This window comes from Neopelma chrysocephalum, unplaced genomic scaffold, assembly GCF_003984885.1.
Source record: "Neopelma chrysocephalum unplaced genomic scaffold, ASM398488v2 Primary Assembly neopelma1_59, whole genome shotgun sequence".
Classification (NCBI taxonomy): Eukaryota; Metazoa; Chordata; class Aves; order Passeriformes; family Pipridae; genus Neopelma; species Neopelma chrysocephalum.
In genome coordinates this window covers 19,052,595-19,074,242 of record NW_020897714.1, presented here as the reverse complement: position 1 = coordinate 19,074,242, position 21,648 = coordinate 19,052,595, and the positions used below count along the sequence as shown (strand labels likewise).

The 21,648-nt window shown below is 46.2% G+C and overlaps 1 protein-coding gene across 2 annotated transcripts; it reads left to right on the top strand.

Moving 5' to 3' along the window:
- Positions 1-3,018: 3,018 nt before the first annotated feature.
- On the top strand, positions 3,019-20,849 carry CYTH4 (cytohesin 4). 2 transcript variants are annotated; one of them, XM_027680837.1, is made up of 13 exons: positions 3,132-3,246; positions 9,166-9,248; positions 11,485-11,582; positions 11,858-11,924; positions 14,220-14,338; positions 14,720-14,800; positions 15,455-15,567; positions 16,105-16,253; positions 17,880-17,991; positions 18,438-18,514; positions 18,790-18,861; positions 19,289-19,443; positions 19,771-20,849. In XM_027680837.1, the coding sequence occupies exons 1-13, from the start codon at positions 3,228-3,230 to the stop codon at positions 19,841-19,843; spliced, it is 1,218 nt and encodes a 405-aa protein (XP_027536638.1). In that variant the 5' UTR covers positions 3,132-3,227; the 3' UTR covers positions 19,844-20,849. The 2 variants fall into 2 exon arrangements, with proteins under 2 accessions (XP_027536637.1, XP_027536638.1); XM_027680836.1 differs by lacking the exon at positions 9,166-9,248 and having other exon boundaries at positions 3,019-3,246.
- Positions 20,850-21,648: the final 799 nt, after the last annotated feature.

Here is a 21,648-nt window from a genome sequence, read left to right as displayed (position 1 = left end):
TAACCACAGCTGGGAAGGATGTGCACTGGCAGAAGAAATTACGAGATCTACCCCCAGTCCTGTATCAGAAGTGCTGATTTCCAGGGATCTGTTTCTTCTGATCCTGTTCCAAACAGCTCCTTCATCCCTTCCTTCCTTTCCTTCCTTCTCCCTCATTCTCTCTGTCATTGCATTTTCCTTTGGTTTCACATCCCCCCCCCGCCTGTTTTCACTTGAAATAACACGGGCTGTTTTGTAGCCCATTCATGGTCTTTTCGTGCCACAACCACAGAACATGTGTTACTTACCTTAAGGGTATTTCCAGACATATTGCTGGCTGGGGTAGTATGGGTATCCACCTGAGTTCACTACAGATCCATATTGCTGGTCTGGGATGCTCAAGCAGACTGACCTCTCATCTGGTTCTAGGTTTCCTCAAGAGAGGAACTGGTTGTTTTTCTCCAGGATAAGCCTGGAATCAAACTAGTTTTTCCACCATGTGAATCAGTGGGGAACTAAGGACCTGGAGAGGGAGACATACTTAAACCCCACACTTTGGAAAGAATGGGAGATGCTCTAGGCCTACCTTAGTTATATGATCCTATCTCTGTTGTGTACCTTCATGAGAAAACATCTCACAGGTGTTTCATTTTTACATGAAATAGACTTACGCAGTTTTTTAACTGTATGTTTCCCATTTAGACTCCTCTAGCTGAAATAACTGAAAGCGTTTATAGGGCACTAAGGCCAGCCACTGTTACCAGCAAGGCTACCAGAACAGGGGAATGCAAGTAGTGGAAGTGATCATCGCACTGAAATGGTAATAAGATCTCAAAACAGGGCAGTCAGACATTCCAACAGGCAGGCAGGAAAAGCTGTGAGAAGGAAGCATCAAGGAGCTGGAAAGACGAAGCAAATATGGAGTAGAGACACAGGGGCAGGTTTTGCCCTCTGTTCTAGTGGCTGAGAGTACTTTGCAGTGCACAGAGGCATCCATTTTGGTATTTGCAGGGTGCTTGTGGTTTGACTTGCCCGCAGACGCATGTGTAACAACAGCCCTTATCGAGCTGCCTGTATATGTCTCCTACCTTTGAGGCAGGCAAGATCAGGTCTTTCAAGGGAGTATTTTAGGTTGACGTGTCTGCTTGATGTCAGTTGCAATATTGCTGACATGATTTTTTTGTGGAAAACAGTGATGGAAGGGAGGACTAGAAGTGATGCACCAGACCCAGTCAGAGTGCAGGAACTGGGGCTCTGGACTGGACTGTGGGGCAGTGAGTTCTCCTCTTATGCGGCCCAGAATCTCAAGACAGAAATTTAGTGTACAAAGGGTGAGCTTTTGGCAATTTGCATCCCAAAGGCAGGTTTCTGATAACTTTTAAGCATTGACATTGGGTGTAATGAAGGTCCAGACAGATTCTCTTCTCCTTCCTTTTACCACTCCTGAATAAGTTTCTAGTTGCTTCTTTGTAAATATAGACAGTGACCATGGAAAGTGAGTCCTAAATGTTTGCCACTGACTGTTTCAAAAGGTCACAGGTTGTTTGTGACCCTGGCTGTTTAAACTGATTCTGGATTTCTGCCACCACTTGTCATCTTTCAGGTGGGGATACCTCCCATTCTTCACTGGAGGCTCATCAGAATGCTTGTCCTCTCCAGTAAACAGCAGTGAACCTACAGCATGAGCAAATGAACCTACAGGTTAAAGCAAATGCAAGAGACTGAGAGGAAAGGAGGGCAATCTGTGTCTTTCTTTCTGAGGTTGAATGGCCCTAAAGCAATGGACCTTAGCCAGAGTGTTCAGGCATCAAGCCTTTTAAAGGGCCAGTTATTCTCTCCAGAGGACTTCAGACCAGACTCAGTTAACAAGAGTGTAGGAAGGTAATAGCTCTTCCTTTCCTAGCGAGTCAAGGACCTTCAGCCTCACAGGAGCTGCTCCTAAATGGTGACAAGTGTACATAGATGCTGGTTCCATCTGCATAACAAGTTAGAAAGCCTTTTCTTATTTTTCCACATGTGCAATGCTCTTGCAAACTCGGCCTTGCTGTCTCATGGAAAGAAGGTAGCTAGAAGTCTGGCCTTGTTTCTTTCTGTCCTGCTTAAGGGCTGATGTAAGTACAGCAGCAGGTCAGGCAGTTAAGGATGTAGAGTGCTTCAGGGTTAAGTGTTCACACATGGAGAGGAGCCGACCCTCTACAGCCTCACTCCTGCTAGAGAAGGCAAGAGCCCTGTTTGGGCATCACACCCGTTTTGAATTTTGCCCTTGACCTATTTATTCAATCACCAGTTCTTCTGGGTCTAACATGGTCCTCTCCTGCATGCTTCTTTTTTTCCCCACATTGCCAACATCACAGGTCTACCACATAAATCACATGGCAACCAAAAACAACTCAAGGGGAAGCATATAGCCTTCTGGAGCTGTGTGAAGGAGTTGGAGGAGAAAGAGCACCTCTCTGCTTCACAGCAGAACAGAGCAGCACAAATTCCTTCAAAACAGTCCTGCTAATGCCAGCTCTCTCACCAGCAGGAATATTGCTAAACTTGAGAGAGGTCTTAATTTCTTCATAGTTCTCTCTATCATGACATACAAGGTTTCCAAGAAAAACAGTTAGGGAGTTAGTGGGCAGTTAGGGAGGGAGTTAGGGAGTTAGGGAGGGAGAAGAAGCTGACAGCTTTATTCTCCCCTCCATCAACCATCCTCCAATTCTGGAGTGTTTATTCCCATCCCTACCCCCTCCACCTGCTGCAGAATTAACACAGGAAGAATTTTTCCTTTAGAATGAAACCACTTCCCCAATCAGATGGGTTTTCTGAATCAAGAACTTCCTTTTTTCCCCCCTCTCTCCTCAGAGTATCTCAGACAAAAACCCAAAGTACTATCAGCCTCTCATGGCTCATTTCAGTCCCCTCAAAGAGTGATTCCCAAAAAAGCTGCTGGGATGGAAATGCATCTGTGCATTTGTATTTCAGAAGTAGCCAGTGAGCCCCTGTTAGGTCACAGAAGTATGCACATACAGTTTCCTTCTCTGAGGCAAGCTCATGACATGTGATCAGAAGGACAGGGAGAGGAAGGGAGGAGTCACAGGGCAACCCGCCCCCCATAATTCTGCTGCGGTCTTGGTCACTGGCTCCAAGTTGTTTCAGTTCTGTGAAGCATCTGAACAAGCAGAAGGCAAGGACGACCAAAAACCCACGTTTTCAACACATCTGAAACACATTTGTGTTGAAAATATATCTCACTCTTCAGGATGGACTTTTGTCCTTCTGGTAAGCCTTGACCATTGTGTATCTTTTTTTGGGTGAGAGCTGTGCACTCAGTTTGACGGAGTCAAGCACTCCATGAAATGCCAGCAGCTAGAGTGGATACTGTGGCTGGTGGCTGGAGGAACGAGATGCTGGAAGATCCCTGGGGCTGCAGTAGATTGCTTGTCAGCTTTCAGGATTAGGCATGGGTTTCTTATTACTTGCTCTCCTTTCACACTGGGAGAAAATTTCCTACTGATTCAAATGGCTTTTGTACTGAGAGTGTCTACTGCTGGGATCCCTTGGGCTGATGATCCTGGACTGAGCTGGGAACTGACTCAGGGCATCAAGGGTTTATATGACACTTAGAATGAACACTCGTAAGCTTTGGCTTCTCTTCATGCAACTCTGGCATGGCTTGCAAGCTCCAAAGTGGTGTTTCCCTGCAGATCCCAGGGGCTGGTTTGCCTCTGCGGAGCCTCTCATGCAGTTGGGTATCTCAGTGCAACACTCTTGCAAGGCTTTTGGTACTGGGGTGTCTCTTGCTTATGTCCATGTTGAAGGTAAATAACTGTATTAGGATCCTACAAACTCCAAATGACCTGCAGGTGGGCCTGCCTGGTCCTGAAATAATTTCAATGGGCAGATGTGGGTGGGGGGAGATAATCCACATCTGAGGAACTGAGAGAGATCTTAGGTTTTATTTCCTTCTTTGGCAGGTGGTGGGAAAAGTGTTTGGGATTCAGCAGGGAAAAGCACACTTCCAGGCTGAACATTTCTAGCCTCTGGCTGAGGAAGCTCTGAGCATGTGTCTGTGCAAAGCCAGCAGAGAGGGAGAGCTGAATAGCAATAGACTGAACAAGGGTCAGGAAGAAAAAGGATCACCTTGCAATGGCCCTTCTCGATCTGATTCTGGCCTATCAGGTTTTTGTATATAGGTTATGGAGCAGAGAGTGAAAGCAAAAAGCAGTGCCCAGTTTCAACAACTGTTGTGCACATTTTAGCTTTGAGGTGTGTAGCCAAGGAAGGGGCACACTCAAACCACATACTTCCTTGTCAGGGAAATTTGTAGTACCTATAGGAGCTGAACTCTTGCCAGCATCTGACTATGAATGTTGGTGAAGGTGGGTCTCTTCAGATCACCCAGCCCTCCCCACTGGAAAGCAACTGTGGTAAAAGATTCTGCGGGACAAACTAGACAGGAGGAGGGATAACTCATGTTTTGCTATTTATTTTGGGGTGTGCCTCCCTCCTCACAGAAGGTCTGATGCAGTCATTCATTCAAGTTATGTGTTATGAGTTAATTATATCTTGAAAGTTACACATTCAAGTAAGTATACTTTGAATAAAGTATACACACTGCAATAGCACAATGAGATCCTGTTCAGGGAGAATGCAAGTTTGCTCAGTTCTGGCTAGAGGCAGAGCCCAGAGGCAGGCAATGCCTGGAGAGATGTGCTGGCTCTGACTGATGTTTTTGCTCAGTCCTGTCCTGTCACTCCACAGCTGGGTGAGAAAGAGGGTTTGTTTGATGCTGAGCTCCCTTGAGAGCCCAGGCTGCTACCAGACAGAGTTTTCCAATGAGCTTTAGGGTACTGAATGCATTTGAAATTGCTAAGTTGTGGCTTGATTGTCCTGAAGGTCAGAGGTGCACGTACACCTTTTCCTGGGGTCACTCCTACCTTGAGGTGTGATGGTCCTGTTAGGTACATATCTGTGCGATATGACCTATATCTGTGGGGAGGTTACTCTCCCTGCAGTGTATGTCCTCTTCCAGATTCCTTCAGAACCATCTCACGACTGTCAGGGTGAGGCCACAGAGCCAGTATGCCCAATCCTTGAGCTGGGTGTGCGAAATATGGGAGAGCATATGGGTGCCATGGTATCCTGTGCTAGGATGTGTGGGGTAGGAGCCATAGTCAAAAGTGGCTAGAAGCTACCCTGATTGATGTAAGTTGTCATGTGGGATAAGGGGACCAGGAAGCAACATAAATTCTTCTTCACACCTTTCCCCCATAACTAAAATGTGCAAATTAAACCTGTTGGGATTTATGTTGAATTTCTTCTGACACAAGCTGGAAGAGAACTGTGTAGTGGCTGCAGGAAGGAGACAGATAGGGTTGGAGGGAACTGAGGAGCTGCAAGGCTTCCTGTCATCTGCCTGTTGCCAGCCTGGTACCTGCTTGTGGAGGTGGTGGTCTGTACTGCAGATGACACAACATCCATATTGAAAAAGAAAAGGAATTTCAGGTGAAATTTTTCCACCAGACAGCCTTCTTCAGGCAGAAGGTGCCCATCAGGCTGCTCTGCTTGTGTGTTTCCATGGGTGGAGGTGCCCAAACCCTTTGGTATCTACACTCAGAGCCCTACACTGCCTTGCAAATGGGCCTGATGAACCTCTGCTGTCATTCTGTGGGTGTGTAGCACATGGATGGTTTGCCACAGTGCTACAGATACAGTCATTCTTCATAACCTTCTCCCACAGCTTCTGCAGTCCATTCTTCCAGCTCTCCTGGATGGTCAACTTCCCACTTATCTCTGTGCTTCAAAAGCTGTCTTCTTATTCATATAATTTTACTTGGGTTTGAAGCAAAACAGTGCCCATTGCCTATTCTGAAAATTGAAGAGAGAAGAACTACAAACAAGCAAATGACATGCACATACATTCATCATCTGTTTAGTTAGCATCTGGATGGTTCTGCACAGCCCTTTGCAATGGGAAATGAGACCAGCAGACACAGTACTCTCTGCTGGCCACATAAGTACCCAGATGTTTGGGTAACTCTTACCTGCCCTCCGGATGGGGAGGCTGGAGGTATAAGTCACCACAACTGGAGTTGAAGTCTGTGTACTGTTTTGAGTGACAGCACTGAAAATACAAGCCTGGACAGTTCATGAGGAATTGGCAGATCTTTCTCTTAGGTTCTGCCCTAAGAGTGGGGAAACAACCTCAAGAGCAGGTGTAAGAACAACAAATGTGATGCTGATGCACTTTCCCTTCAACATTTACTCTCTGAAAATAAATTCCAAGCAGCAACTTCGTGTCCTCTCTGGAGAGGATGCCAGACATTCTTTTTTTTTGGTGTCTGAACTGTGAAACTTCAGCATTGGTTTGGCTGGCAGTATCCTCCTGAAATGTGTGGGTGTTTTCATGGTGTGTTCTTCACCAGGGTGAAATTTCCCCGTGTGCAGAGAAGCCTGACCAGGGCTATGCTTCATCTGTGTCCTCACCTAGCTCTAGAAGGAAGTGTAACTTGGTGGTACTGAGGACTTTGACAAGGCTGAAGCTGTTCCTCAATCCCCTGGTGCAGGGCTGAATTCCCTCTGCCGTTGCAAGTGTCTAGAGTGAGCCAGGTGATGCTTCACTCAGTGTCCTTCTCCTGTTGGCTCAGCTTGTTCTCAACGTGGAGAGGGAAGGAAAGGCTCTCAGTAACTCACCTGCTGCTTCCCAGCTGCCTCTGCTGCCTTCACTGCCTTTCTGCGGGTGGTTCCCCAAACAAGCCCTTTGTGTTCACTTCCCCTGACTGCAATGTGGCCAATAACATTGATGAATGGCCTCAGAACACCATGAGCAGAGCATCAGGCCTTCTGTTATGACAGAGGAATAACATGAATGCACTGACATCAGAATTATTTTCCCAGGCAATCAAGGACAAGCTATTCAGGAGACTTAGGAAACCTAACAAGGAGACTCTCTGCAGCTCAATCTAAGTTGCCCTGAAAGTTTGATCCATCCATTTTTTTCTATACTATGTTAAACTTTCCTGCTTATTTACCCTTTTATTCCTTCCCCATGACTCATATGCTTTTCTCCCCTGCCCTTCCCACACGCAGTCCTTCCCACACTTTTCTCATCCTGACAAACTGGACAGTTGGGAGTTGGGGTTTTCAGATGTTCAGGAGGAAGGGGGACTGCATTATTTACAATCTTGGTGGGAGTCATGTGGGTGAGATGGTGTCCTCTGGGAGCCTCATGCCTCTTTGAGATGTTTCAGGCTGCTTCAATAGACAAAGAACAACCAGCCACACCACAGAGTTTGCTGATGAGGTGGGGGAAGGTGAGGTTCCTCAGGTATGTCCTGCTATGATGCTTTTGTGGAAAGAAATATAGAGCAAAAGATATTAGTGGTAATTTGTCAAGGAATCACCCCAGTGATTCCACAATTACAAGCCCCTGCAGGAGTAAGAGAGATAAAGCTGGGTAGACTGAGAGACTGGCCTCATCTCCTGCAGATGCCAGAACAGTGGGAGACATAAATTAAGCTGAAGCCCAGGCACTGGCTCAGAGGCACAGGGCTGACATTCAAAGGGAAGTTAGCAACCTGCCTAATAAGTAGCTGAGCTGTTGCATGGGGTTTTTTGGTTGTGGTTTCTTTTTGTTTGTTTATTTTTTGTTTGCCTTCTTGGTTGCTTGCTTGGTGTTATGCTTGTTTGCTTGGTTGTTTGTTTTCCTCTCACATACAGATTTGGCTGTTGCAAGGCTTCTGGATGCCACCAGTTTTCCTTCTATCTTGACTGGCTTCAGCAATCAGTCAGCTTCTTTCAGCTCTTCACAAGGGCTGCTTCCAGGACTGGGAGGGCACATGGGTCCATCCCAATCCTAGCTTCATGCTGGCTGCTTGTCCAGTGCCTTACTCCCACAGATTCAGCAGTCTCTCTCCAGGGAATGCAATGCTTGAAACCAGCAGGAAGAGAGGCTGCAGCCTGAGAAAAGTAACAGGAACATACTTTGCTCATGGGGGAAAGATTAGGATTATGGAAGGCAGATCTCTCTGAGCTGTTGTGGCCATGACAGGAAAGAAGCATGTGGACTCCAAGATGATTGCCCTTGTCCCCTTTTCCTTCTGTCTGTCGTGGCTCCTTCCTTCCCCTTTTTTTCTCCAGTCATATTTATAACAGTTGTTTTGCATGTGAGATCCACACCAAGAGAATTTCCAATGCAACTGGTGCTACTTCCCCTTTTTCCAGGAAGACAGGAGGCCCGGGGGATTATGGCTCATGAAACAGTGAAGCAGGACATCCAGTGACTTGACATGGCTTCCTGGGAAAGCTTTGTCTTGCAGTATTTAGGTGCAGCAAGGCCCCTCTCTGCCACTTCAGGAGTGACCTCCAGTGTTCTCAGCCCTTTGTGAGTGCTTTTTTTTCCTGGGGCCTCGTCATCTGCTTTGCCTCCTCTCTATGGCTGCAGCCTTCTCCTTCTCCTTGCTGAAGAGGCTACGTATCACCTGGATTATATTTAGCAGTGGTGCTGTCTCCCCAATTGTTCTGGGTGTTTTATGAATCATGTTGTGGTTGCCTTGGCTCTACTGCTATCTGTTTAACTTCCTGTACATTAGAAGAAAGCCTACTCATATTTCTGTGTTGTCTGCGGTCCACAGAACAACAGCCTTCCAAAGACATTCCTTCTTCAGCAAGGCTTTCATCCCCCCATATCCTGCCTTCAGATTTGAAAAACCTCAATTCTCTCTCTTAAGTCACTTCTGACCCTAGCTGTGGGGGATCAATCCATGAAGCCAGTGGCTCTTCATGGGAGGTTTGGATGTAGGTGAAGTGTTTAGGTCACAGATTTTCAGTACATAGAGATGACTGACATAAAAACCACCAGAGAGCATTTGGTGAGACTTCCTCATTGTGATCACAGCAAGCAGAATTGCTTGAGTGGGCGGGTGGGTTGCTGCAGGTTTAGATAAGAGGGCTACCAACGCAACATCTGAGTGTAAGGAGGGGTGTATGGGTCTGTGCTGCTTGCTCTGGACTGAGAACCATTTGCAGGCCAAAGGTGAGGTGCAGTGGCTGCAACAGCAGGAAGCATAGATGCTGAAACAGAAATCAGAGTTGCTGTGACATGACCCTAGGAGAGGGTAGCTACTGGGAGGTTGAGGCAGCTTTTTCTGTGATATGTTGGCCCCAGTACTATTGTCACCGGCATCTTTATTCTTCCAGAGTCAACTGATTTGAGCGAGGCTGAAGAGAGTGAAATAGAGACAATCAGACAGCACAAACAGGGGCTTTTGGAGGACATTAAGGTAAGGACCATCCTGTTTCTCTTGCCTGCCTAGCTTTCTAAAATCTGTCTTCACCAAGGAGTATCTTTGCATAACAGTCCAGGCCATGCAGAAGTGCTCTGGCAGTGGAGACATTTTCTCTGTCATGATCCAACTTGAATTCTCAACTTCAGGCTGCCCTGGCCTATTTGCCACCAGTGTACATCCAACTCTCTGCTGCAGGAATCATCAGCTGCCCTATGGGATATTTGAGAAAGGCCAGTCAAATTATGAGCAGGGATGAGCTGGGATTGCATATTTAGGATTAAGGTAAAGAGTATGACTTCATTGTCATACTGGCAGGCACCTGGCTCAGCATTTATGATTATTTTTAATTATCAATTACCTGCTAATGACATACTGGTCCTAGTTACCTGCAGCATCATCCTCTGTTTATCAAACTTTTGTTTGTGGACCTCTAACAAGTCCTTCATGAAGGATCCTGTCTCTTTGAAGAAGTGTGTTGGCAGGACCTTCCACACAAGTTTCTGTGGTTGAACTGGCTTTTCTTCTTTTCTTTTAGCAGACCCAAACATTTCTACACTGACTCCTAAAAGTGTCTTAAAGTAGCAGATTCAAAATCAGTCAGACTGCATCACAGTCGTGCGTGGTGCTGTACACTTTCTATTCTGTTCTGCCTCCATCACCATGGAATATGGTTTCCCATTTGAGAGAGCTTATTACACTGAATCATTGGACTTAGACTGATTTTCCCACAATGTGAAGATGTCCAGATGTCTGGGAAATAGGTGCAATACTTCCTGGCATAAAGGATTAAGCCAAACTACAGACTCCCTCTTTCTGCTGCAAATCAGAATAGTGTCTTGTCTCCTCTTGCAAAACAGATGATGAATGTATGTGCATGTCATTTGCTTGTGTGTGGTTTTTCTCTCTTCAATTTTCAGAATAGGCAATGGGCACTGTAAGAGGAATACTACATTTTTTTTGCCCACTATGGACAGAGAAATGTTTCTAGACTGCACAAACTCATATTTTAAATGCGTTAAGCAATGCGTTGTCCAATGGAGCAGAATGAGTTTAGGTGAAAAGACTACCTTAGAATGGGAGACATTTTCCCCAGGGGATCTTTTCAGAAAGTGTTTAGCAATACCCTTAAACACAAAGACTTGGGGGGATGTCTGGGGGAGGGGAGAGGGAGGAGAGGAAAGGATGGGTCTTTACTTGCCAGTAACACTGCCAAAAAACAGCAGGGAATAAAGTAACAAAATTGGTAATAATTTGAAATTTGGGAGCTAAGATCATTGCTTCGTTACATTTTTGCAATACCTAAAGCTTGGTAAGGAACACTCACAGCTATGGAGACTAATGAAGTGCAATAGAAGGTGGCCAGAGCAAAACTAAAGCTCTTTTAAATTATGGGATATTGCAGAAATTCAGTTTCTCTGTCTGCTTAAAAGCTTCATCCACATCCTCATTCCTTGATGAGAAAGGATCTTCCCCTGCTTATTGTGGTTTGCCTGGGGAAGAATTTGGGTGATTCCTGGAAGAGATCTGTGATGTAATTTGGCTCTGAGGAGGACCATAACTGAAGAATGGAAACAAGCAGATATAGATTTCCTTAGTAAAGCAGAACATCCAGCCAAGAAGGCCATGGTCTGTCATGGGCCTAAGGGAAAGTGAATTCCACAATTGATTTTTTTTTTAAATTTGCAGTACTCTTTTTTTACTCCTTCTTTCTTCTTTCTCCCCCTAAAGACAGGTATCTGCTCAATGGTATTTAAATGATAGGTATGTTAAAAACTCTGTGTTTCATAGTATTGCCACTTCAGGTTCATATTGACCTCACAGTTACTGATTCCACTTCCCCTTTCCTGGATGTGTAGCAGGGCTATGCAAAGTAAAAGCTCAAAGGAAAAGGGCACAATGGAAGGATTCTTGCATCTGACATTGTTTGAGGAACTGAAATCAATACTGAGGCGAGTTCTCTGACACTCGCCACACTGGCTAATCTTGATTTTTCCAGCCTTGATTGACAACAGACATGAGAACATTCCTCTGCGCCTCTCTCCAATTGTTTTTATCTGGAATCCAGCAGGGTCACCCCAGTGCAGTCCCCATTTCAAAGACATCCTTGGCTGGTCATGACCATCTGATCTGTCCTTTTCCTATGTTTGAGAGAAGTAGTAAAACGTACTCTGTATGTATGTCTGCTGTTTTTCCCTCCATTGCCTTCATCCTCCTGATGTTTCTTTTGCAGAAGCTGAAGGAGGAGATTGCTGAAGTGTTTGCAGAGATCGAGCGTTTCCAAAATGCAGAGAGGCAAGAGGCAGACAATAATCCTAGAGAACAGACCAGGCAAGTGTAATAAGATGAGTATGCCTTTTTTTACAAAGTCTCTCTTTTGAGGTTGAAAAAACAAAAGCGCTAATGGGATTTGGATCACAACAAGGACAGGGATATGAGGCCAGGAATACTCTTCTCTCTTCTTAGATTTCTCTTTATTTCTGGACAGTCAGACACCTGTCCTTAAGATATCTAAGTTACCTAACTTATTACTAAGTTACTTGTGAGTGAAATGACATGGTCCTTTATTCTAAGTTTGATTTTCCTTCTTTTTTATGTGTTTGCAGCAAACTATCACAGAGGGATAAAATTCTGTCCCTGGGCCGGAAGAAATTCAACATGGATCCTGCAAAGGTAGGATTTGTTCATACCACCTATGAAGGTAAAGCTTGGAGGAAGATATTCTGTTGGCTGTTGGTCCACTTGCAGCCACCTATGTCAAAGGAACTATGGCGTGGGACTGTGTTTCCTAACTCACTAAGGCTCCAGTTAGTAGCACTCTCCATTCTATTCCTGAATAAGATCTTTTATATGATCAAGCTGTGTTGTCTCCTCCCATCACATGCTTATAGGTCATCCTATACTATTCAACCCAAACCTAAGAGAAGTAAGGGGAGGATGGTTTAACACTGCCAATATGTCACGGGAGCCAAATTTCCTTTAGCACAGCTCTTCTTGACTGCGAGGCTGAGTTTGCTATAATGTGATAGAGGAAGATGAACTAAGAAGAAGGGGAGAAATTTTGAGAACGAGTCAGGTTCCTTGGCTCATTCGTAACAGAAGAGGACAAGATGCCTCTGACATTTTGGAAACAGTTTTGGTTTTGGTAGTATTGGTTGAATTACGAAGTAAATACAGCTTTTCTACTTTCTGGGACTCTGACCAGTGGTGTCAATTGCCTTCAGCCCTCTGCAGAAAGCTCTAAAAACATTAAGTAGACAAGATGCGAGAAAGACAGTTCTCCCTTCCTCCTCACTGGTGGGCCACCTTTTTGAGCTCTGTAAGGAAAACCACAAGCTGCGATCGAATGATAGCTCATCACCAGCTAACTACGACAGCTAACATCTTGAGTGGCTGCTGCTCAGCATGACAACTTCTCATGCCTCCTTCTGTGCCCTGCTGAGACTGTCAAGATGCCTTCCCCAGCACCCACACCACAGCTGGAGTGCTTGCCAGTCCCCTGGACATCCCTCTGCCAGTAGGAGCTGTCTCAGAGCAGTGATATCAGTACTTATAGCAGGCATGAGAGAAGGTTTTATTTTGCCTTTCAGTCTGACCTTGGTTTGAAGCCCCAGAGGCAACTCTCTGTGGCACTGTGCCACTCTGTGCAGAAATACCCGAACTAGTTCTAACCCCAAACCATTTTAGCTTTATTAGTTTAATGCCAATCAAGCAGGTCAAAATGTTATATATGCTATGCCTGTATTATGCAGATCTCTGATTATTGCCTCCTTTTTGCTACATGCAATAAACAGGGAGGTGCTGCAATGGAAGGAAATTTCTTTACCCCTCCTTTCTAAGGTTGCACTCCATCCATGCAATGTTGATACTTTAAATAAGTTCCTATCTTCAAGATCCCATGGAAGTTCCTGAGGATAGAGGAGATAAGCGTTAGGAATCTGGCCAAACAAAACCTTTGGGGAGAAAGATTTTCTTCTGGAAAATGGGACCCCATCATCACTGCAATGCTTTGCAAAATTAAATTGGTCTTACCAAAATTCCATCTGGGGAAAGAGAAAGGAAAATAGCATGGAAAAAAAAATCTCACAAACATTTCAATTTCTTCTTTTGAAACTGCTTTTTCTTTGGGGCATTTTAGGGATAGTTTCTTATATATTACAGGGGAAAGTGAAATGATTCCATTGAAGTAGAACATTTTGATGGATCTAAAATAATTTTCATTCTTTTATTGTATTTTTTGAGGAGAATTGCTATGTGGTCTGGAGAACTGCAGTGTTGTTAGATATTGTCAAGAATCCTTTGAACAAAACCTCAGCTTTCTTTGACTTTGAAAATCATGAAATTCTCTCTAAAATAGGATATTGACTCTTTGCATAACCCAACTCAGACCCTCTGTATTCCTTAAAAAGCATATTCCATCCTTACTGGCTAGGAGAGATGGAACTGAAAAGATTGCAGTCTTCTCTGTTCTGTTGCATGGAAGAAAAATTAAGAAAAAAGTATTTTGAGTTATCTCAAGCCTTTATTTTTGCCTGAGTACATTTTTTTTCATTATATCTTCTTTTAAACAAAGAGTGTTTCCTTTAAGTTAATTTAGGAAAAAAAAAAGACACTTAGGAACAGAACACTAAGATATTTTGATTGAAAATATTAAAATGAATTATTTTTGTTTTACCTTTTTGACTTTTAAACTACATTGCCCTTTTTTGTTTGTTTGAGTTTCCATCAGAGTAAAACATTTAGCCAGATCTAGGGATGAAATGAAAATGGGACTGACCACCCATAGTGGATGAAGAGGGATGGAATAAAGATGAGAACATGGCTGTGATCTCCCATAAAGAGACTGGGGAGTAACAGAGGAGGAAAGTTCATCAAAGCTAAGGAAGGCTGATATCAATGCGTTGGAGTCCTACTTTCTCATCACACCACAAAGCTGTCTTACTTCACTGTCTTGCTTCTCCTTCCCAGGGGATCCAGTACCTGATTGAGCACCAGGTATTATCCTCAGACCTGCAGGAGATCGCCAAATTCCTCCACAAGGGTGAAGGTCTGAACAAGACAGCCATTGGGGATTACCTGGGTGGGAGGTGAGCAACCCAGGCAGGATGAGGAGACCCTTTGGAGGCCCTGTCCTGCCTGGCCCCTCTCAACTACCATTTTGGATGACCTGTGGCAGACCTCAGCCAGGTGCCAAGACTGAACATACCTCCAACCACAGTGGGCTGAGTGGGCAGTACACCCCTGGGAGGGTCTTTGGAGGGTAACTAAGGCTGGCTATATGGGCTACTTTTCCTGCTGCCTGTAGTGGGGTCAGTCTTCCGAGACAAGAGCACATATATCAGCCGCTTCTTGGTCAAAGGGGAAGTGGGGACTGGGATGGAGCCAGGGGCTTGTTTTCACACCGAGGGGCATCCAAACTGGGCAGGATCAGAGCTCTCTTCTGACCTTTTCCCTCCATCCTCTCCCAGGGACCCCACAAACATTCAGATCCTCCAAGCCTTTGTGGCATGTCACCAGTTTGCCCACTTAAACCTGGTGCAGGCACTGAGGTAAGTGATGGTGACAGATGCAGGGGATGGTGCTGGAGCCTGCTCAGCTGCTGGGTCTTACCGCCCAGGAAGGTCAGGAAGCCTTACTGGTCTGAAATGGGAACTTCCCAAGGCCCTGCTGCATGTGGTGGCTCCAAGGCTGTTGCTCTGTGAGTTGTCAACAGCTTCTCCAGGGGGAACCCTTTCGTGGCCCCTTGACTGAACTGACCATGTGCAGAAAAGTGGATCCCTGTGGCTTCAGTGTCTGGGGGGATGGGAAAAGTTATCTTTTGCAGCAGGAATCATGTCTGTCCATGGTGCCCGTTATGTCAATGAAAAAGTGACTAAGTCTTAGGGCATCTTGTTTTCTTATAGGCCGCCTCCTGGCAGGATTCTTTCTCTTGAGGTCTCTGCTGCCTTGCAGGACACTCATTAAGAAGCAGAGCCATGATTTCCAGGATGCTTAGTTCTGCTTCCTGCTTTTAGGGTGTTTGAGACTGATGAACCCAGGCAATTTCTAGAGAGAGGAGCAGGGCTCCTGCTTCATGCACTGTATTGTCTCCCCGGTGTGATGGGATGACTTCTTTTATTTTCATGGTGTCCATGGGTTGAGGGAAGGATAAATGTTTCTTGCACCCAATCTGACTTAACTATCTGGCATGCTGCTCCTGATAGACAGTTCCTATGGAGCTTCCGGCTGCCTGGGGAAGCACAGAAGATTGACCGGATGATGGAGGCCTTTGCCAACTGGTACTGCAAATGTAATCCAGGAGTATTCCAGTCCACAGGTAGTTATGGGGAGAAGGCCTGTAAAGCTGAACTACACTGTTTGCTAGAGAGAGGAGCCTGCCTTTTCCATTCACAAAGCACAGAGGGCACCACTTGGAAGTGTGTTTCCCCTTAAGCTGAAGGAGGTAGCCCAGTTCCTGTGAAGCTGAACGTTTTTGATCCCCCTTTTCCCACTGTGCTACAGTCCATTCCAATGGACAGTAGACTGGAGAAGTGGTCCCAGCCTCACATGAGATATACTGCATTGCATCAAGGATAGCACTGACAGATGTAGGTCCGTAGAAACTTTCCTGCTGGCAGAGCCATTACTGGACCAGATCTGCCCAACTTGCCCCATTATCCTGAGGGAATGGAATCACCCTGATCCAACTCTGTCCCTCTTTCTTCTAGCAGAGGGGGCATCTCCCTTCTCCTCCTACAACTGAGAGAATGACACTGTTCTTCAGTGACTAGAAACCAAGCCACCTGCTAGGATGCAGATTGTTCTGCTCTCTAAAACAAGTAGCACCCATCCTGGTTTTCTTTCTCATTGATAGATACCTGTTACATACTCTCCTTCTCTATCATCATGCTTAACACCAGCCTGCACAACCCCAATGTGAAAGACAAACCCCACTTTGAAAGGTTTGTATCCATCAACAGAGGCATTGACAATGGAGGGGACCTGCCAGAAGAGCTCTTAAAGGTAAGAAGACTTCCAATTTGTCATGAAAAATCACCTCTTCTCTCTGCTCAGAGCCCACTGAGAAGCAAAGGTCTGCAGGTCTCGATGTGATACAGGCCTGCTGATCTTCTGCCATACAAGGAGAAGGTCCTCATGGGGAAAGAGGGCAGTATGTATAAAAGCGAATCTGAAAAATGTGGGAACTGCTTTGGAGAGAAGCTTCACACATTCTTGTTGGTGAGGACATGGAGCAAGAGAGACAGGGCTGGAGACATTCAGGAAATAGCTGTATCAGTTCAAGAAAGTTTGTGCTTTTAAGTCTGTACGTGTGAGAGAGGAACAGATACTGCTGTGTGTCGTGTAGGTATGAGGCCATGTGAATGGGGTACCCACCTCTCTAGGAGGTAGCTGGGCACCTCACTCTTTCATCCAGCTTTGAAAGTCCTAGCCCCCAAGGGGGCTATCTATTTCCTGTGTGTCTCTGTGTATGGGAATCAATGTCACAGTGGCCAAGATTATGAATCCCTTTTTCATACCTAAATGTCTCAGTTGACTCCAGTGTTTGCATCAGTCAGGACACCAGTGCCTGACTTCTCTTACACCAGGATATATCTTTGAATGAGCAGAACCAACAAGCCCCAATGAGTGTCAGGGTCTCTTCCAGCATCTGGAAAGCTCTCATCTGGTCCATGGTGTTTCTTATCCCAGGGGATGAAGATGCAGATAGGGGATGCATCCATTAGCAAAGCTGGAGCTTCCATTTTCTCAGAGGCTCAGCAGCTATGGAACCTGCCCTATGAGGCAAGGTAGAAGTGGGCAGCCTGCCTACGTGTGTCTGGCTTCACCAACCAGCCTGGGCACAATAACTTCTGTCTTGTGTCAAAGAGGCTGCCTACATGCCAAACGTGGGTTTGCTGAGCAGCATCCCTTCAGGGTAAAGGCTTTAGATTTTACTCCAGGCGTCATTTCTTTCAGACAACTTGAGGGAAGATGCAGAAACCTGTAGTTTCTTTTTTTTTTTCTTGGCTTGGGATTTGTGTTAAAAATTACTGCAAATCCAATGATGTTAGCAACATTTCAGTATACCTTGAAAGCTAGTAACCTGCTTCTCTGTCACTCTGCTGTTACGAATGTCGCCCTTTGTGTCCCTCAGTGCCAAAGCCTCGGTTCTATGAAATGTGCCTCCTTGTGGCCATGTAGTTATATGTGCTGGTCTCTACAGCTTATCGGCAGTGTTTGGCCCCACCAACCCAGGGTCTAAATGGGGCTGCAGTCTCTGCCGTGTTAAGTCCCCATCCTAGTGCCTTAACACTACCCAAAACAGCACTTGTGTTATGCTGGGTTTGGTCACAGCAGCCTGTCTTGCTATGGGTGCACCATTTTGTGTCTGTGACTTTCTAAATTGAGACTCTTTATGACACGAGGTGCAGAAAAGAGCTAGTGATCTCTCTTGAAGCCCTGTGTTGTGTAGGCTGAGGGCTGTTGTACCCCCAGTGCTCACTGCCTGCTCCCCTTCACTTTGCCTGCCTGCCCTTGTAGAAATAGTGATGGACCAGATGGACCTAGGATAGTTGTGTACAAGCTTTGTCAGAAATAAATCTTTCACTGTCTTTCTTTCTCTCTCTTTCCACTAATGCTTTGGGGCAGAATCTGTTTGAGAGCATAAAGAATGAACCGTTCTCCATACCAGAGGATGATGGCAACGACCTCACCCATACTTTCTTCAACCCTAACCGTGAGGGCTGGCTGCTGAAACTAGGTAAGGGGGGAGGACTCCCCTAGCTCCACTGACTTCCCTGCTTGCCTGCCTCCCACCACAGATCTCCCCCTGCAACCCACCATCATCTCTGCTGTCCTTCGGTCCTGTCTGCTGTGGTGGGCTGAGGCTGACACCTGCTGTTGAAACCAGCTGCTGCTCCCTCCTCCCAGCTATTGCAGGCTCTGTCTTCTCAAAAAGGGACTCGAGAAGATATTCCTCCCCTGTTCCCATTCACAGCACCATCAGAGCAAAATTGGCTCCCTGTGTGTGTGCATGTCCACCACACTGCATCACATCAGTGGTTAGCACCATGGTGTCTCCTTGGAGCTCACCTACAGGGAGATCTGGGAGTGTATGTCTGTGCGTGCAGGTCTGGAGCTTGGGGGTGGCAGGGGGAAGGACAGAAAAATGTGTGACTAATGGCTTTTGAATCTCGTTGCCTTTAGGAGGACGTGTGAAAACCTGGAAACGCCGCTGGTTCATTCTGACAGATAACTGCCTGTACTACTTTGAATATACCACGGTAAAGGCTTAACTCATGGTTGGGAAAGTGTCCTGGGTGGTTATGAGCCTCTGAGGGGTCAGGGAGGAGCAGAATATAGGGGGCAAGTCTTCCCTTCTACCCTGTGCTCCCATACTGAACTCGGTGCTGTTTGCTCACCTGTGGTCTTGTCTCCCCAGGCATACAGTGCCCCTGTCACCTCCACAAAAACACGTCTGGGAAATCAGAGAGGTTCTAAATAGTGGCATAGATTTGGGGAGCATCTTGGGTATTAATTCATGTTTCCTTGCCTTCAGGACAAAGAGCCTCTGGGCATTATACCCTTGGAGAACCTGTCAGTCCGGAAGGTGGATGATCCCAAAAAGCCCGTAAGTCTCCACTGGTTGGTACTCTGCCAACACAGGCTGTCAGATGGTCAGAGGGGAGAGAAGATGCACACAACCATGCTTCTCAGAGGGAAGGTGCCATTCCAAACTGCCTTGTGCCCCCATCTAAACATGACTGTATTTTTAATTTATATTTCTGGTGTCAAGAGACAGCTGTCCTTTGGCTGTGTATATGTGTGTAGGTGGGCAGAGATGAGCGTACACCTCTGACTTCCTAGTTATTTTGCACCAGGAGATGTGGGTTCAATTCTTGAGGTGGGGAAGGAAAGGGTCTTTTACATTTCAGGGGCAGAGTGCTCTCCTCCCTTTTGGAAGCTCTTTGAGCCTGTCAGTCATGGTTGGAGGCAACATAGCCTCCTTGGTCCACTGTGTCTTCCCCTACTGCTCCATTTTATTTCCTTCCTGACAGAACTGCTTTGAACTCTACAATCCCAACTGCAAAGGGCAGAAGATCAAAGCCTGCAAAACAGATGGGGATGGGAAGGTGGTTGAAGGCAAGCATCAGTCCTACAAGATCTCAGCAGCCACACCAGCAGAACGTGATGAGTGGATTGAAGCAATACGGTGAGGAGACCAGAACTAGAGGCCTGAGCTTGCCTTTGTTCAGCCCCAGGGACAGATGGTCACACAGATTATTTGGCTATCAAAGCTTCAAAAGAGGGGTGAACAGAAATGTTTTTAGTCTAGCACTGTGGTACCTCTTGACTTTATAGAGTTTCAAGGTCCCTTCTGGAGAATCTCTAGCCACAGCTAAATTCTCTGCTGTGAGTCTGGAGATCTCCAGTCCTACATTTTGGTAAGTGGTGTCTCTCTGCAAGTTCATCTGGGTTGTCTGTGCTGCTCTCTGTCATTAAATCTCTTACTTTTGCTCCCATTTCCTCTTATTTCCAGAACCAGCATCACACAGGATCCTTTCTATGATCTGGTCTCTGCCCGTAAGAAAAAGATTGCCAGCAAAAACTGAACCCTGACCTGGTCACTAGCCTCAGGAAAGCATAGGTTGGTGGACAGCTCTCTTGCTGGGCTATTCCAGTGAAGAAATTTGGGAGCGTTGGTTCCCTCTGCCTCCCACTTGGCAAGAAGATAAACGACAGGACAGCTTGCCAGGTTTGCTTCTTCCCTTTCCAAACTGAAGGCAGTGGTGCAGGGTGCAATCCACTGAGGACTGTCAGAACTGTGGGCACAGAGTTACGCATGTCCGAACACAAAGGTTCAACAGCAACTGGCCTTTGGGTTCTCCCATACATCCCCAGACATGTAGGACAGGATCTGGAGGAGACAAGAATGTCTGCAGAATGTCTCTGGCCCCTCCCACAATGAAACCAGGCCAGAGTATTTTTGTGTGAGGATCCGTGTAGATGTTCTTGGAGCAGCTGAGCATAGTCCAGTCAGTTGCAGAGCAGAAAGGCCCCAGTGGTTTCTCTTCCACAAATAGACGTGTAGTGTTTGTGGGGTGGAGGCCACTACTATTTAGGACCTCACTGTGAAACCAGAGGCCTCAGTTCAGAAAAAATCCCTCTCTACCTCTTCCCTTAGCTGTGAGGGCTGTAATCCTGGGAAGTCCCTGCTCTGTAACTGAGTCATAGGTTTTAGAAAGTTAGAGATGTTGGATCCCTATCCAACATAAGGGATAACTGAGCGTAGAGAGGTGGTGGGACCAAGGAAGCAGCTCTGGGTCTTTTGTTTCTCTGTTTTGAGCCTTGGGGATGACCACAGGTTTCCCTAGGGAAGAAACCCAAACACTAGCTCTCCTGATTGATGGCTCCCCAACAAAGACTGATTCCTTGTACCAGCCCAGAGGTCTGGTATCTGAAAGGCTTTCAGCCAGATGGCATGAAAAACTGAAGGTGCATACACCTCCCCCACACTAGCAGACTCACACAGGGGCATTCCCATCTTCACACATTGGTATTGTCTGGTATCTCGGGGTTTTTGTCTCTTGTGTAAAAAAAGAAATAAAAGTGCTTGAAACAAGCCCAAAACTCAGGGTACACGATCGTTTTCGTGATAAAGGCAGAGAATGCAAGATAAGAGTGTCATGTTCCTGTGCCCAGCAAAGCAGCCTGAGCACCACCGCAGTCTCTTGGCTTTTTTCTTCCTGCAGGGGGCTGTATCTCCCAGGAAATCTGCAGCAGGGCCAGCACAGCCCGATTATTCATTCCGGTTATTTTTGCCCAAGCCACAGGAATGTTGAATTAATTTCAAGAGTCAGGGAGCGTATCTCAGAGTTGAAGCACGCGCTCACCCTGGAGAAGAAACGTGAAGGTTTTCTTCTGCTCGTGCCTGCAAATGTCTCCTGCATGGAATCTCTTTGTTACTGATGTGATACGGAGTGAGTTTGCTGCCCACTGCTCTAGAGCACATGTGTTTACACACACATGTTCACTCCTGCTTTGGATTCAATGAGAGGAGGCAGGCTCGTGTCCAGACATTGAGGAGAAGTCAGAATATGGCCCCTTATCTTGTCAACATCTCCAGTATATGTAAGTGAAATATAAATATGCATTTGGTTGGTGAGAGATGCCCCAGAACCTAGGATTTGGGTGAGAAGTGTCTGTTCCAGTGCTTCTTAGGCTTATGCTCTGTGTGACAAAAGCCTGGAGTCTCTCTTCTACCCACAGTCTGGTCTTGGGTGAGGGAATAAAGGCTAAGCCCTCCTTACAGTTTACCTGGATCATTCCTGTGACAGCAGGGTCTACCCAGGCTCTTCCCCATTCTTCAACCCCAATCCTTCCCATTCTCTTCAGGCTGCCTATGTTCTTTCCCCTC

What these genes read in the sequence shown, in the direction of transcription:
- CYTH4 (XM_027680836.1), top strand. Translation starts at nt 3,019, where the DNA reads ATGACATGTGATCAGAAGGACAGGGAGAGGAAGGGAGGAGTCACAGGG. An exon ending in ACTACTTTGAATATACCACG is followed by an intron (nt 18,515 to 18,789) that starts GTAAAGGCTTAA and finishes CCTTGCCTTCAG; the next exon opens with GACAAAGAGCCTCTGGGCAT. An exon ending in GAGTGGATTGAAGCAATACG is followed by an intron (nt 19,444 to 19,770) that starts GTGAGGAGACCA and finishes TCTTATTTCCAG; the next exon opens with AACCAGCATCACACAGGATC.